Here is a 13,536-nt window from a genome sequence, read left to right on the forward strand (position 1 = left end):
AAACAATACGCAAAACGAACGAAATATAGTGGAAACAAGACTCACATTCACGCCATCTATTCTCGCAACTAATAACAGTATAAATATCGTACATCGACAGCCAGAGGTATGAAGACAAAGTGCAGCGCTTTATGATCAACAAAATACGCTGGCCCGAACAATCTACGAGCTTGTCACTGAGAGAGGTAATGGTTTGTAGAGTAGATAGACGTTATTTAAACCCCTTAAAAGTTGTACACGTAGAACACCATCAAAACTGTGCGTGCCGGTGGGACTCAGAAGGATAAGTGCACCCTGAGTTCTGACTGCGAGGCTGCTGAAAGCAATTAATGACGCAGAGTCCTGCAATAGGAACTATGGGACGTTTGTGTGGGGAACGGCGAAGACGGCTCAACTTTGAACAAAAGGTTCTTTGTCAACTTTGCGGAGAACTTACTTCACCGCTGCAGCCGTGGCGTAGGTATTATAAGGCGCAAAGACCGAGCCAACTTCTCTCAGACCCAGTTCCCGCCAAGATTCCGGATTACTGCCAACAAGGCACGAAGCAGCCGACTGCAGCAACGGCTGCCATTTATATAATCGACAAGTCACAACAGTAACCAATGGTGTTGTGGAAGCACTGTAGCCTCACCACTCTGGGCTATGAATAACTCCAGACTTTCCAAAAGATTTTCGCCAGACACATAAGAGACATGAATACCTGGAGTGCCCGAGCAGTGTGTTCATATTATTCATTACTTGTCGGATAGAAGTAATTGCAATATGAAGCTTATCGCAGATAAATAAATTGCCAACAGCTTGGACAAAGTAAAACAGGTTGTCAAAATATTTCATGTATCTTAAGCCAGGCAACCCACCTTACATCATCCGCAACTGCGGCAGGTGATGTAACTTGGGTTGCCTATCTTTTAAAGTGGCTGAAATATTTTGTGCGCCAGTTTCGTTTTGACCACATTGTACAAGGAAAGTCTATCCCTTAAAATTTCCAGTAACATAAAGTTACATCTTGACTAAATATCAGCTACATGTAAAAACTCACAACATGCTCATAATATAGTGAGGTGCAAAGCAATGTACTAAACGAAACGTGAAGCCCTGGTATCTTTTGAATACCGGATTAAAGAATGATAACTAGTCTCATTTATTTTGCTGTTATTTCACATTGTGAAATAGGGTGACAAGCGATGTTAGAATGTATGGATTAAAACCCCCAGTTCAAGACGTGAAAAAATATCTTTATTCATAACTACTTTCAGGTCCCTGACGAGGCATCTTCAGAACAACATAAAATTATTATTTTGTTTCGTGCATATCATCCAACAAGCATTACATATCCCACAATCTGTTGAGCTGATCGGTCTTATTAAAATTAAGACTTGCTCGGACATGTGCATACCGAAGTAAAAGGTTGTCATTGGTTACAAACATTTTTTTGCAAATGTTTGCCACTTATCATATACAGTTCCAGTACTCATATGGCCACAGTCCTGTGTTAACATAAAAGGAATGACAGCAGTAACAGTTTCATAGTCACTATGCGAATGCAAACAAGACGTTTCACTCTCAACGCTTGCTGCAGGTACTTCCTCAGTTGTGCACTAATACGACACGACAAATAGTCCATTAATAATGTGAGCTGACACGTTATTTCCACGTACACGTAGCAGACTAAGTTCCTGCTGAAAGGCGGAAAAACTACTGTTAACTAGACTGAAAGGTCAAACTATTCGCCGGACTACATGTTCCTCTTTTAACAGCTATCTGCGCACGTGGCTCACAGGTCAAGAAGTTGCTAAAACTGGTTTGATTTGAAATCAGTGACTCGTCGTTTTCGTTCAAAAAATCTTTCCTTGTCACATTCACTTATATTATTACACTGCCTATGTTTTGATGATTACAATGCGTCCTCCATGGCACGTGCATTTATGATATTATTCTCTCTATTTCTGTTCAATTCATACAATCCCTCAACCTCCACATCCCTCATGCATTCAGCTAATCTCCTCCCTACTTCACCCATCCTCGCCATCCCGAACTCCCCCCTCTCATTTTCCATCTTAAACTCGTTCAGTCACTCACTCTTGCTCAATTTATTTTTCATTCTGTCAATTCCTCTCTGAACTGCATTCGCTCAGTCTTTTCCTCCCTCTCTGTGACTCTGTTACACTAACCCACTCTCTCTCTCTCTCTCTCTCTCACTATCTCTCTTTCTCTCTCTCTGTCTCTCTCTCTCTCTCTCTGCTTCACCCAGTCTCCCACTCACCCGCCCACCCTCGCATCCACGCAACCACAAACCCACCCACCCACCCACCCACGCACAAATACACACATATACTCACACATAGACAGAATCTTACACTCGATGAATCTCTATCTCCAATATTCTTACACTCGCTAATTCTCTCTTTCTCTCTTACAGTCATTCAGTCTCTCCCTCACTCTTACATTAATTCAGTTCTCGTTTCTGAAACTCTGAGTCTCCACAGCGAGGCAAACGTTTAAGATGATAATCATAATGACACTGTCAGATTGACAACGTGACGCGCTGCTCTTCCCTGGAGGACTGCGTTAAGCTCACCCTGCAGCGCTGATCAGCTCGAGGTGGCGGTAGTAGACGAGCCGGTGCATAGCGATGCCGTGTGCGCCGCCAGCTGCCTGCACTGACACTCGACTCGCGTGGACTGGACGCCTCCTCGCTTAGCCGCGTCGCCGTACTCTGTGACCGGATAACGTCCAAGGCCCGGCGTGCTGCGTGCTGTGCGCCGTGGGCTGCTGCCGGCTGACAAAACAGAACAGCACGGCTCCTCGTGGCGACCTTGCGACCTCCGGCGGCGATAACACGCGTGCCTCAGCCGAACTACAGCATCCTCGTCTGCCTGCACTGGCGTTTGGGCGCGTTCGCCAAGTCTCGTCCCCTGCGGTGTCGTTGCTGTTCTGTTCATGAACTCAAGACGAGGTTTGATGCAGCATACCATCCCTGCTGTTAGTGGCTGCCCTGTTCGTTTCAGCTTAACTGCTTTGCATCTCACATTGTCGATAATGTGCCTTATCTGTATCACTAAACAACTACAGCGTTTTCCAGATTCCTGTTACAGACTGCCTTTTTAACGGCTTCCAGTAGGAACAAACATCTGATTCTTAATATTTTACATAATTAGTGGCTGAATTTGAAAATTTTAAGTTATAATAAAAATACACAAATTAACCCTTTAATGCATACTGAAGCTGATCAGCTACAGACTTCATTTCTTCGATGTATCCTATACTGAGCAACATTTTGTAACAAATTCGTTATGTAGTTAAGTGCATACACTATACTGCAGTTGCTAAACTGCTAGTAGTTCTGTCCATAGCGATCGTAAATGGCAGGATGAACTGAAACAGTTCGACAATCAGCTGTGTGGATGTACGGCCGCGCGTGGGCTTCGGCGGAAAATAGAGACGTTTTTTTAATGTTTGCGCACCGATTTGTGGGTTTGAAAATTACTTTTTCTTATTTTGAAAACGTAAGTAGATATGCTGTAGACAGTTAATTCAAGTGTCTTTGCGATATATTTGGAATTAGGTCTGCTTTTGTGTTTGTAGCGATTGTCAACAATAGTGCTTTCTTAATTTCAATAAAACATTTTCAATATTTTTTTCGTAATGTAGTCACTAGAAATTAAACGTGGTAATTTAACAGCTTGAAAAGGAAAAAAAAATACATGCATTTAAGGGTTAAGAGGTCTAATCTTATGTTAAAAGTTTAAGACACTATGTCAAGTATTACAATTAGAAACAGCATAAATGTCTAGAGGGAGCACAACTCATGATGTGCTAATTAGCCACACTATAGTACCCAATTTTGAGAATCAGAGCAGTCACGGACTTCCAACAAGCTTTCCACATAATTTGCAACTTTCTCGAAAATTTTCTTCGCTCACATACCCTCTCCTCTTACAAGGCAACGTATGGAGAGAAAAACTTACCTCTTACCATATTTCGGCTATTCGTGCAGTAAAACATCAGCATCAGGGGTGAAGTTTAGCATATTAGTTCATTACTATGACACGGATTATAGCTTCAACATTAAATCATTATAGGACACATAGTTCAGCAGACATGACGTTGCAAATATTGAGACTCGTGAAATGTTAACTTTAATTGATCCACTATTGCTTTATACATGAGAGTTCTCTTCTTGAAAGAACTGGCGATGGGCAGTGGGATTGCTGCTATGCTCCCGTGTGGGCCTACTCCTGTAGTTCTTTCCTTTCACCATACCTCCAGCGATAATTTTCAACAAAGCATCACGTCGTAACACGTGCACACACAGCCTCTCTCTCCGTTTCATTATGTTTTTATTTTTATTGTTATAAGTTAGGGGCATTGTGACGGGAGTGCTCTGTTCGAAAAGTAAGTATAAATTTGAAAGCTGAGTAAATCACGGAATAATGTAGATAGAGAGGTACAAATTGACACACATGCTTGGAATGATATGGGGTTTTATGAGAACAAAAAATATACAAAAGTTCAAAAAATGTCCGACAGATGGCGCTTCATCTGATCAGAGTAGCAATATTAGCATAACAAAAAATGGCTCTGAGCACTATTGGACTTAACATCTGTGGTCATCAGTCCCATAGAACTTAGAACTACTTAAACCTAACTAACCTAAGGACATCACACACATCCATGCCCGAGGCAGGATTCGAACCAGCGACCGTAGCAGTCGCGCGGTTCCGGACAGAGCGCCTGAACCGCTAGACCACCGCGGCTGGCTATTAGCATAACAAATTACGACAAAGCAAAGATGATGTTCTTTACAGGAACTGCTCAATATGTCCACCATCATTCCTCAACAATACCTGTAGTCGAAGAATAATGTTGTGAACAGCACCGTAAAGCATGTCCGGAGTTATGGTCAGGCATTGGAGTCGGATGTTGTCTTTGAGCATTCCTAGAGATGTCGGCCGATCACGATACACTTGCGACTTCAGGTAACCCCAAAGCCAATAATCGCACAGACTGAGGCCTGGGGACCTGGGAGGTCAAGAATGACGAAAGTGGCGGCTGAGCACACGATCACCACCAAACGACGCACGCAAGAGATCTTTCACGCGTCTAACAATATGGGGTGGAGCGCCTTCCTACATTGTACGTTCCAGCAGGTGTTTGTCAGACAGGCTGGGGATGATACGATTCTGTAAAATATCTGCGTACCTCTCACCCGTCACGGTAGCAGTTACAAAACCAGAATCACGGATTTCCTCGAAGAAAAAAGGCCCGATAACGGTAGATGTGGTAAATCCAAACCATACCGTGACTTTCTCATCGTGCAATGGAGTTTCCACGACAGTTCTAGGATTTTCGGTAGCCCAGATTCGGCAGTTGTGGGCGTTGACAGACCCTCAGAGCGTGAAATGAGCTTGTCGGTCCACAACACGTTACTCAACCAATCGTCATCTTCCGCCATCTTTTGAAACGCCCACACCGCAAACGCCCTCCGCTTCATTAAATCACCAGGCAACAGTTCATGATGCCGATGGATTTTGTACGGATAGCATCGGAGGGTACGCCCAAGTGCCAACCAAACAGTAGTGTATGGAATGCCGGTGCGAGGTGCGACTGTACGAGCGCTGACTTCCCCGTGCATAGACGAACCCGCTATAGTCTCCATTTCTTCCTGCACTGTCTCAGCAGCATTACGCCTTGTGCTCGGTCGGCCGCTATCGGGTCTATCGTCTTAACAACCCGTGGCTTCGAACTTCGAAATCATTCTCGCCACAGCTGCATTATTCAACGGACCTTTACCTGTTCGAATCCACTTCCTATGGCGATAGGATCGTAACGCTGAACTAGCACATTCCCCATTCTGATAATACAGCTTCATTAAAAGCGCCTTTTCAGGTAACATCAACTTGCTGCGACTGCTGACGCAGCTGATTCTCTCTCTTATTACAGCTCCTTTTATACACTATTGTCATTGGCAGTCACTGACGTTTTGCTGTCCAGCGCCATCTGTCGGACATTTTGTGAACTTTGTTATTTTTTTTAGTTCTAATAAAACCCCATGTTATTCCAAGCATGTGTGTAAATTTTTACCCCTCTATCTACATTTTTCCGTGGTTTATTAAGTTTTCAAATTTATACTGATTTTTTGATTCCCCCGGTACATACTACCAGAATTCGCAGTACTAATAGTTGCTTGCCAAGTACGGCATACGCACAGTCATTGTGTCTTATAAGATAAAAAAAAAGCAGCTATAAAATTAATACGCAGAACTTTAATGAAGTAGGCCTGTGAGCGGCTGTCCTCACAACTTTCGTATCAAAATAAAATGTTTATGCAGAGCAGCGACACCCTTTAACGTGAATTCCACCTCTCAAAGAGCCTAATTTCTATAAATTGGCAATCACACTGTTCGGTGTTAGGGAAGCTAAATGTGTTACAGACGATAACACGTACCGGAATCACTGTATATGTAAATTTAGTTCCCCAACCACGATAATACCAGAACCCTAGAACCCCGGGGACAGCACATGACACTTTTGAAGGCAAATGAAGTCGACGCCGCTCCATCAAAGGTACCTGGACGCCCTTTGTAAAGCGCCATTTTCAGCTAGATGTCAGGAGAGTTGGACCCGCTAATATAGAAGATGGCGGAGGGTATTGTGTCGACAGTACAGAAGCGATAACAACAGGATGGGTCGGCCAGCAGAGCCCAGTGAATTTCAACATGGACTAGTCATCGGATATCAGCTGAGGAACTGATCCCTCAGGAACATTTGAATCTCCTTAAAGCCGATCAGGTCGACGATGATGTTATTGTAAAGTGGAAACTCGAAGGAACAGCGAAGGCTAAACCAAGACCAGGTAGATCTCCTGTACTGGCGGAGAGGGACCATCGTGCATAGCGGAGGGTGGTTGTAAATAACAGCATGAAATCACTTGTGAGCTCGATAGTACTACCAACCGTCCAGCTAACACAATAAGTGTGGGTATGGAATTAAGAAGAATGGCGTGTAATATTCTAGCAACCATCATAAGCAACACGTTTCTGTTGTAAAGCTACGCGACACATTAGGTGGTGTAGTGATGGAAGTGAGTGGACAGTTGATGACTGATACTCTGTGACATCTCTATGGAAAGCTTTAGCTTTGGTCAATGTCTGGAGAACCGTGTCTAGTGCTAACAGTGAGGTACGGGAGAGGTGATGCTCCAGTATGGGGGTGCTTTTCGTAGTAAGGTAGTGGTCTCCTTATAATACTTAAGAAAACACAAAATACAGAAGGATTTGATTTTACAGCATTGTGTGCTGCGTACAGTACAGTACCACTTCGGGGACGACGATTGCCTGTATCAGGGTGACGATGTATCCTATCAGAAAGCAGCCTCTGTGAGGCAGTTGTCTGTGGACATTAACAGTTCCGAAATGGGCTTGCCTGCCCGGAGTCCCGACCGTAACACAACGGAAGAGGTCTGGGATGAGACAGAACGTCGTCTTCGATCCAGATGTCAGTGTCCAACATCGCTACACTGTCTGGTTTCGCCTCTTGAGAAAGGATAGTATGCCATTCCTCTACAGACATTCAGACACCTCACTGAAAATCACACCAGCATAGTTCTAGCCATCATAAACGCGAACGGTGGACAGAACTCATATTAGTGACCACTAATATATTTTTAAAAAAATGTCGTGTGACTAGGGCCTCCCGTCGGGTAGACCGTTCACCGGGTGCAAGTCTTTCGATTTGACGCCACTTCGGCGACTTGCGCGTCGATGGGGATGAAATAATGATAATTAGGACAACAAAACACCCAGTCCCTAAGCGGAGAAAATCTCCGACCCAGCCAGGAATCGAACCCGAGCCCTTGGGATTGACATTCTGTCGCGCTGACCACTCAGCTACCGGGGGCAGACACCACTAATGTGTGTCTAGGTAATTTTCGTGTGTCAGTGTATATTCAAGCAGCGCTGTCGCAATCGCTTGAATTTAAACACCTGTTGTGAGCAATAGAATTGACAACAATAACGCAACACGACTCATCCACTCACGCATTTGCTGCATAAGCACAGTTAGTCGTCCTTCATATTATACACGCAAGCACGCCCCCTCCCCCTCCAACACACACATACATGCAGAAGTTAATTTCAATAACCATTTTGCCAGTCCCCCATCGGACGCATCCCCAGGTGTGTCAGAGAAAGCTTGCCATATATCGGTGCCACTGGGGAAATTAAATAGCCAGGATGGACCAAAGAGTAGCAGCATCAGCGGCGTCTGTACGCCAGAGGAGAGGACAACCAAAGGCGTCTGGCTGGACTTCACGATAAGGACGGCCTCAAAAATCAGACCGCCGACCCGTTCTCAAGCAAGTATGGCAATTAAGCTTCATACCTTCGAGTAACGATGTGAGACAGAAAGCTAAAACGTTCCGGAGTTGAATTAGCCCCACATTCGGATCTGCCTCAGTATCACGTAAAGTAGTTCTGCTACCACAATGTACGAAAAAGTGTGTTACTATGTACATATCCCAGTATGTACTGCAAAATTAAAGATGTGTATTGTGTATACCAACTGCACAATAGAAGCAGACATCATACAATATTAAACAAATGGCTCTGAGCACTATGGGACTTAACATCTATGGTCATCACTCCCCTGAACTTAGAACTACTTAAACCTAACTAACCTAAGGACATCACACAACACCCAGTCATCACGAGGCAGAGAAAATCCCTGACCCCGCCGGGAATCGAACCCGGGAACCCGGGCGTTGGAAGCGAGAACGATACCGCACGACCTCGAGCTGCGGACCAATGTTAAACTGCAAACAACTAAAAAACCTGATGGAAATCACTAAAAAGCACCTGAAGATGAGCCTCCAGGGCTCGAAATGCATAGTGCAGTAAATAAACGCAATTTGTGACTGAAGGCGGTTTGTTCTTCATTTATGAAAATAAAACAGTCGCAGACGAAACACTGAAAAACAATGGATAAAATTTATGTAAAGCATTTAGCGAAAATATTTTCAAATTGTTTACACAGTGGAAAACTACCAAGAGACACGAATGAAGCCAAAATAATCCTAATATATAACAAAGGTAGCACTAAAGTTATAATGAACTATCGGCCTATCAGCCTCCTGCCCATACTGTACAAAGTTTTTATCAGAATTTTGACTACCAGACTGAGCACTATACTTGTCCTGGCCCAAACCATTGAGCAAGCTGTGTTCAAAAAATTCAAATGGTTCAAATGGCTCGAAGCACTAAGGGACTCAACATCTGAGGATATCAGTCCCATTAGAACTACTTAAACCTAACTAAGGACATCACACACATCCACGCCCGAGGCAGGATGCGAACCTGCGACCGTAGCAGCAGCGCGGATCCGGACTGAAGAGCCTAGTACTGCTCGGCCAAAACGGCCATCCAAGCTGGGTTCCGCGCAGAGTTTAGTTGAACTGATTATATCCTCAATCTACGTGAAACAATTAGTAGAACAAATGAGTACCATCTACCTCTTTGTCTTGCCTTTGTAGGCTTTGAAAAAGACATTCGAGTCGACCAGTCACCCAGCTGTGTTCGTGGCTGTAGTAGAGCATGGAATAGAACAGGAGTATATTAAAGTTTTATACAATATATACAAAACTCCCACAGCGTTTGTGAATATAATTGAAGGAAACAATGAAATACTGATCGAAAAGGACGTAAAACGAGGCGGCTTTATATCTCCAAAACTATTTTCAGCAGTCCTCGAGAAAGCAATGCCTAATTTATATTGGGAAACAAAGCGAACCCAAAATCTGGAAAAGTGATTAAATAACCTCAGGACGGTGATGATATTGTACTGTGCAAATAATACAGAAGAACTTCAAATACTGGTTAGCGAACTTGCGTCAGTCTGCTCTGAAGTTGGCATAAAGTTGAAGTCCAAGATTTCAACCGAGTTGAAGTAACAGTTTTTGACCAATGTTTACTGTCAGTAATAACTTATCGCTGTGAGACGTGGGTGTTAGAAAACTAATAGTAGCCCAAAGAGGAATAGAAAGATCTATATTGGGCTCCACAAGAGAGAAAGAAATTAATCTCAGACAGACAACAAAGGTCAGAGATTCAGTGGAATGAGTGATTACCTTGATATCGCAGTGGGCTGGTCATGGCGCTCGAAGAAAAGATGGCAGTTGGTCAAAGCAAGTACCAGACTGAAGCTCAATGCACCAAAAAAGACCAAGGGGAAGATCTCCAGGCAGATGGGACAGACTTGAGAAAGACAGCCGTCCTACGTTGCACGCCGACTCAAAGAGGCCACATCACATATGGCAGATCATGATAATGATAACTATGATGACGATGAAGTAAAAAACCGTGAATGGTAGGCACAGTAAAGGCCTTCAGCTTCTTCTACCCAAACTATTGCTCAGATGAATGCAGCAAAATATCTTGAACGAGACTATAATTTTTTTTTAAATTTAATGGTCATCTATTTTTTGAACCAGTTCTAAATTTTAATTGGTTGACCAGTAACTATTAGTGTGTGCTGTAAAGTAATGCACCCGAATCTTTTAAGTGAAAAACATTACAGCTTTTTGTATAAAACTAACGTTTGTAACATTTGAAATGCCTGGGCTAGCGGGACAGAGCGGATTAGGTTGTGGAAAGGGACCAAAATAAGTTCCTGTTAGTTGCACTCAACATACAAACTTTATTTATCAACACACAATATTACAACAAGGCTGCAAAAGACTCAAAACTTTAATCCACCTACTTTGATTAACTTTAGATCAGCTGAAGGCCACGTTCAAAATCCAGGGCTTAAGCAAAACTGAAATACAAGATTCTTCTGTAGGTTTCACCCAAGAATATTTTCTAAACCTTCAATCAAATCGGTTGAAGGCCTTAGCAGTTTAATTTTAATGAAACTAGGCTGGAGGTCGCATATTAAGCAATAAGAGGAGTTTCAATCAAAAGGCAGGAGGCCTTATCTTAAAACATTTCATGCAAATTGGTCTGAAGGCCCCATTCAAAAGCATAACAATCTTATGCCTTAAGGGCAAGACAAGGACACTAATTTAAGAGATATTAATACCCAGCTGAAGGCCACATATCAACAAAATATGTTTAATGGCTTAAGACCTAGAAAGATTTCCAATCTAAAAGGAGGAAGGCCTTATCTTAAAACCTCTCCAGTAAAATTCGGCTGAAGGCCCCATATAAAAGAGTAACAGTCTCATGCCTTAAGAGCAAGACAAGCACATTAATTTAAGAGATACTGATACACGGCAAAAAGCCACACATCAATCAAATAACTAAAATCCAAACAAGGAAATTATTACATGAAACACAAGGAACGGCGCTCAGTAGTTTCCGAGGGTCAGCCTGGGATTGTAACACTATCGCCCGTTTAGGTGAGGCAGGCAGCCTGCCCAACGACTTCTTGCTCGGGAGGCAACTCAACCGACAGACAGCCGACCGACCAATCAACGAGATCAGTTCCACTCCACCCAGCCAGCAAAACGACCACAAGATTTCAATACACGACACACAGAATATCGGCGCCCACAACGATCAACAACACCTCAGCTGTCGAACTACACACCGCGCTCGACAGCAACAACACAATGAGGAAAATACACTGTCTAAAATTACGCTAATGACCAGGGCAGGTAACTGGAACGTCAACGGCCGCAAGGCAGAAGATACCGCTGGTGAACTTCCAAAACAGTGAATAAATTAAATTAACTTAAATTTAACAGGAAGACGGCTGGAATCTTATCCGACTTAAATACACTCACGTTGTTGCTCGCGGGAATGTCCCAAAAGCAACAACCAGGATCAAACGAAGAAATGTAAACAGTTGAGGCTCGATAGTAAGTTAAGTGAGGACTCAACTTTCATGTCCATGATCGGTGGGCGACAAATTCCGTAGCAACTCACACTCCAACCGCGCGTGCACGCCGCCGGTAGCTCCAGCCCGACTCTGCACGATGGGGGCTTGCTTGATGCTCCACGACAACCGATCGACTGGAATGCCGGTCCGTTCGCGACTGCTGCTCCGTCGCGATTACACTGCTGGTGCGTCTCCCACTCACTCACCATCCGACAATCTGAAAATCCTATCGGTCGCTCCAGAGATAGTACGACAGTGCGCTTATCGATACATGCTGCTGCCACTCACGGGCAACTAAGGCAGGAAGTCAGTGACGCCAGTAAATGGAATAAGAAAACGAGGCGACACTACCGTAATAGAAGATGACAAACAATTAATGGGATGAACACGAGCCGAGCACGGCTTAACTTTCAACGTCTTTATTCTTCATGTCTACGTATTTACTCCTCGAAATAGTCACCCTGGCGATGAACACATTTCTCAAAACGAGAGACCAGTTTGTTGATACCGTCTCTATAGAATGTTTGATTTGTTGATGAAGCCACAACCTCATCTCTGCTCGCATTTCATTATCACTACCAAAGTGGAGTTCTCGGAGGTGTTCTCTAAATTTTGGGAACAGGTGAAAATCGAATGGGTTGAAGTGAGGACTATATGGAGGGTAGTGAACCCAAGGCGTCGTACTGTTGCAGATGTCGCAGCGCTCGTGTATGGACTGGTATTGTCATGTTAAAGGAAGGGTGCTCCGTGTGTGGACGAACTCTTCGAATTCGAAACTTGACTACAGCGTGCTGTTTCTCACGCAACGTCACAGTTACGTTACGTGTCGCCCTGTTACACACTACAGTTCGGAGTCCTCTAGCGGCAGAGAGCTGCAAACGCAGACATGAAGAATAAAGATGTAGAATGATAATAACGTTTGTTTTATGTAAAAAGCTTTAGAAATTTTCACTATAAAATTAGATGCATAACTTTTTAGCATGTCCTAGTATTTGTTCGAAGGGGAAAGTTACTGTGCTCCAAAATGAATATAAGTTTCTTATAACTAAAGTTACATGTGTTATTTTTGGCACCTATAATTAAAGCGAGTTGTCAGTTTCACAGCTCAAGTCGAATCCCCGATGAGGCGTGACAAAGGCGGTGCATTTCCGTAGTGTTTTATATTGAGGTTGCAGGTCGCGCACCCAGTAGCGTGGTTCGGTCAACTGTATATCCGTCTCCATCTGGCTGGGTACTCTCCCCACTCCAGTGAGCAATATTACGTCCCCACTGCAGTAGCTGCCCCACCGCATTACAGGACGGCTAATAGCGAGCGCGACCACGCCGCCTTTGTCATCATGTCAGTATTTCATGCTCGATTCTCTCTGGCATGCGGGGCATAAACAACGACTTTTCGGAACGTCGATACTGTTTGACCACAACGTCTGTCGGCACGTCTTCCTCTGTCGATGTGGCGGTCGATGGGATGCGTGTCGTTTTTTGCATGGGGGACCTCTGAGCGAGAACAAGCAAGTGCGGGCTGTATATGGGCCACGACGTAAGGAAACATGTGTGTAACGAGTGGGGCTACGGAAGTCATTGTTCTATGACTTGGTGTGGATCCCAAACTTTCGAGTAGTACTCAAGAATGAGTCGCACTAGAGTCCTATAAGCGGTTTC

General features: G+C 44.0%; 1 protein-coding gene across 2 annotated transcripts in view; it reads right to left on the bottom strand.

Annotated features, from left to right (window-relative positions):
• Positions 1 to 13,536, bottom strand: part of LOC124711298 (calcium/calmodulin-dependent protein kinase kinase 1) — a 1,501,168-nt gene that overhangs the window by 437,529 nt on the left and 1,050,103 nt on the right. Inside the window, exon 1 of one of the 2 annotated variants that reach the window (XM_047241303.1) lies at positions 2,579 to 2,754. The exons of the other annotated variant lie outside the window; for it this stretch is intronic. Coding sequence (XP_047097259.1) covers positions 2,579 to 2,628 — 50 coding nt within the window. The 5' untranslated portion in view covers positions 2,629 to 2,754. Of the gene's footprint in view, positions 1 to 2,578; positions 2,755 to 13,536 lie in introns of those variants that run through there. 2 annotated transcript variants of the gene reach the window in all.

This window comes from Schistocerca piceifrons, chromosome 8, assembly GCF_021461385.2.
Source record: "Schistocerca piceifrons isolate TAMUIC-IGC-003096 chromosome 8, iqSchPice1.1, whole genome shotgun sequence".
Lineage (NCBI taxonomy): Eukaryota > Metazoa > Arthropoda > Insecta > Orthoptera > Acrididae > Schistocerca > Schistocerca piceifrons.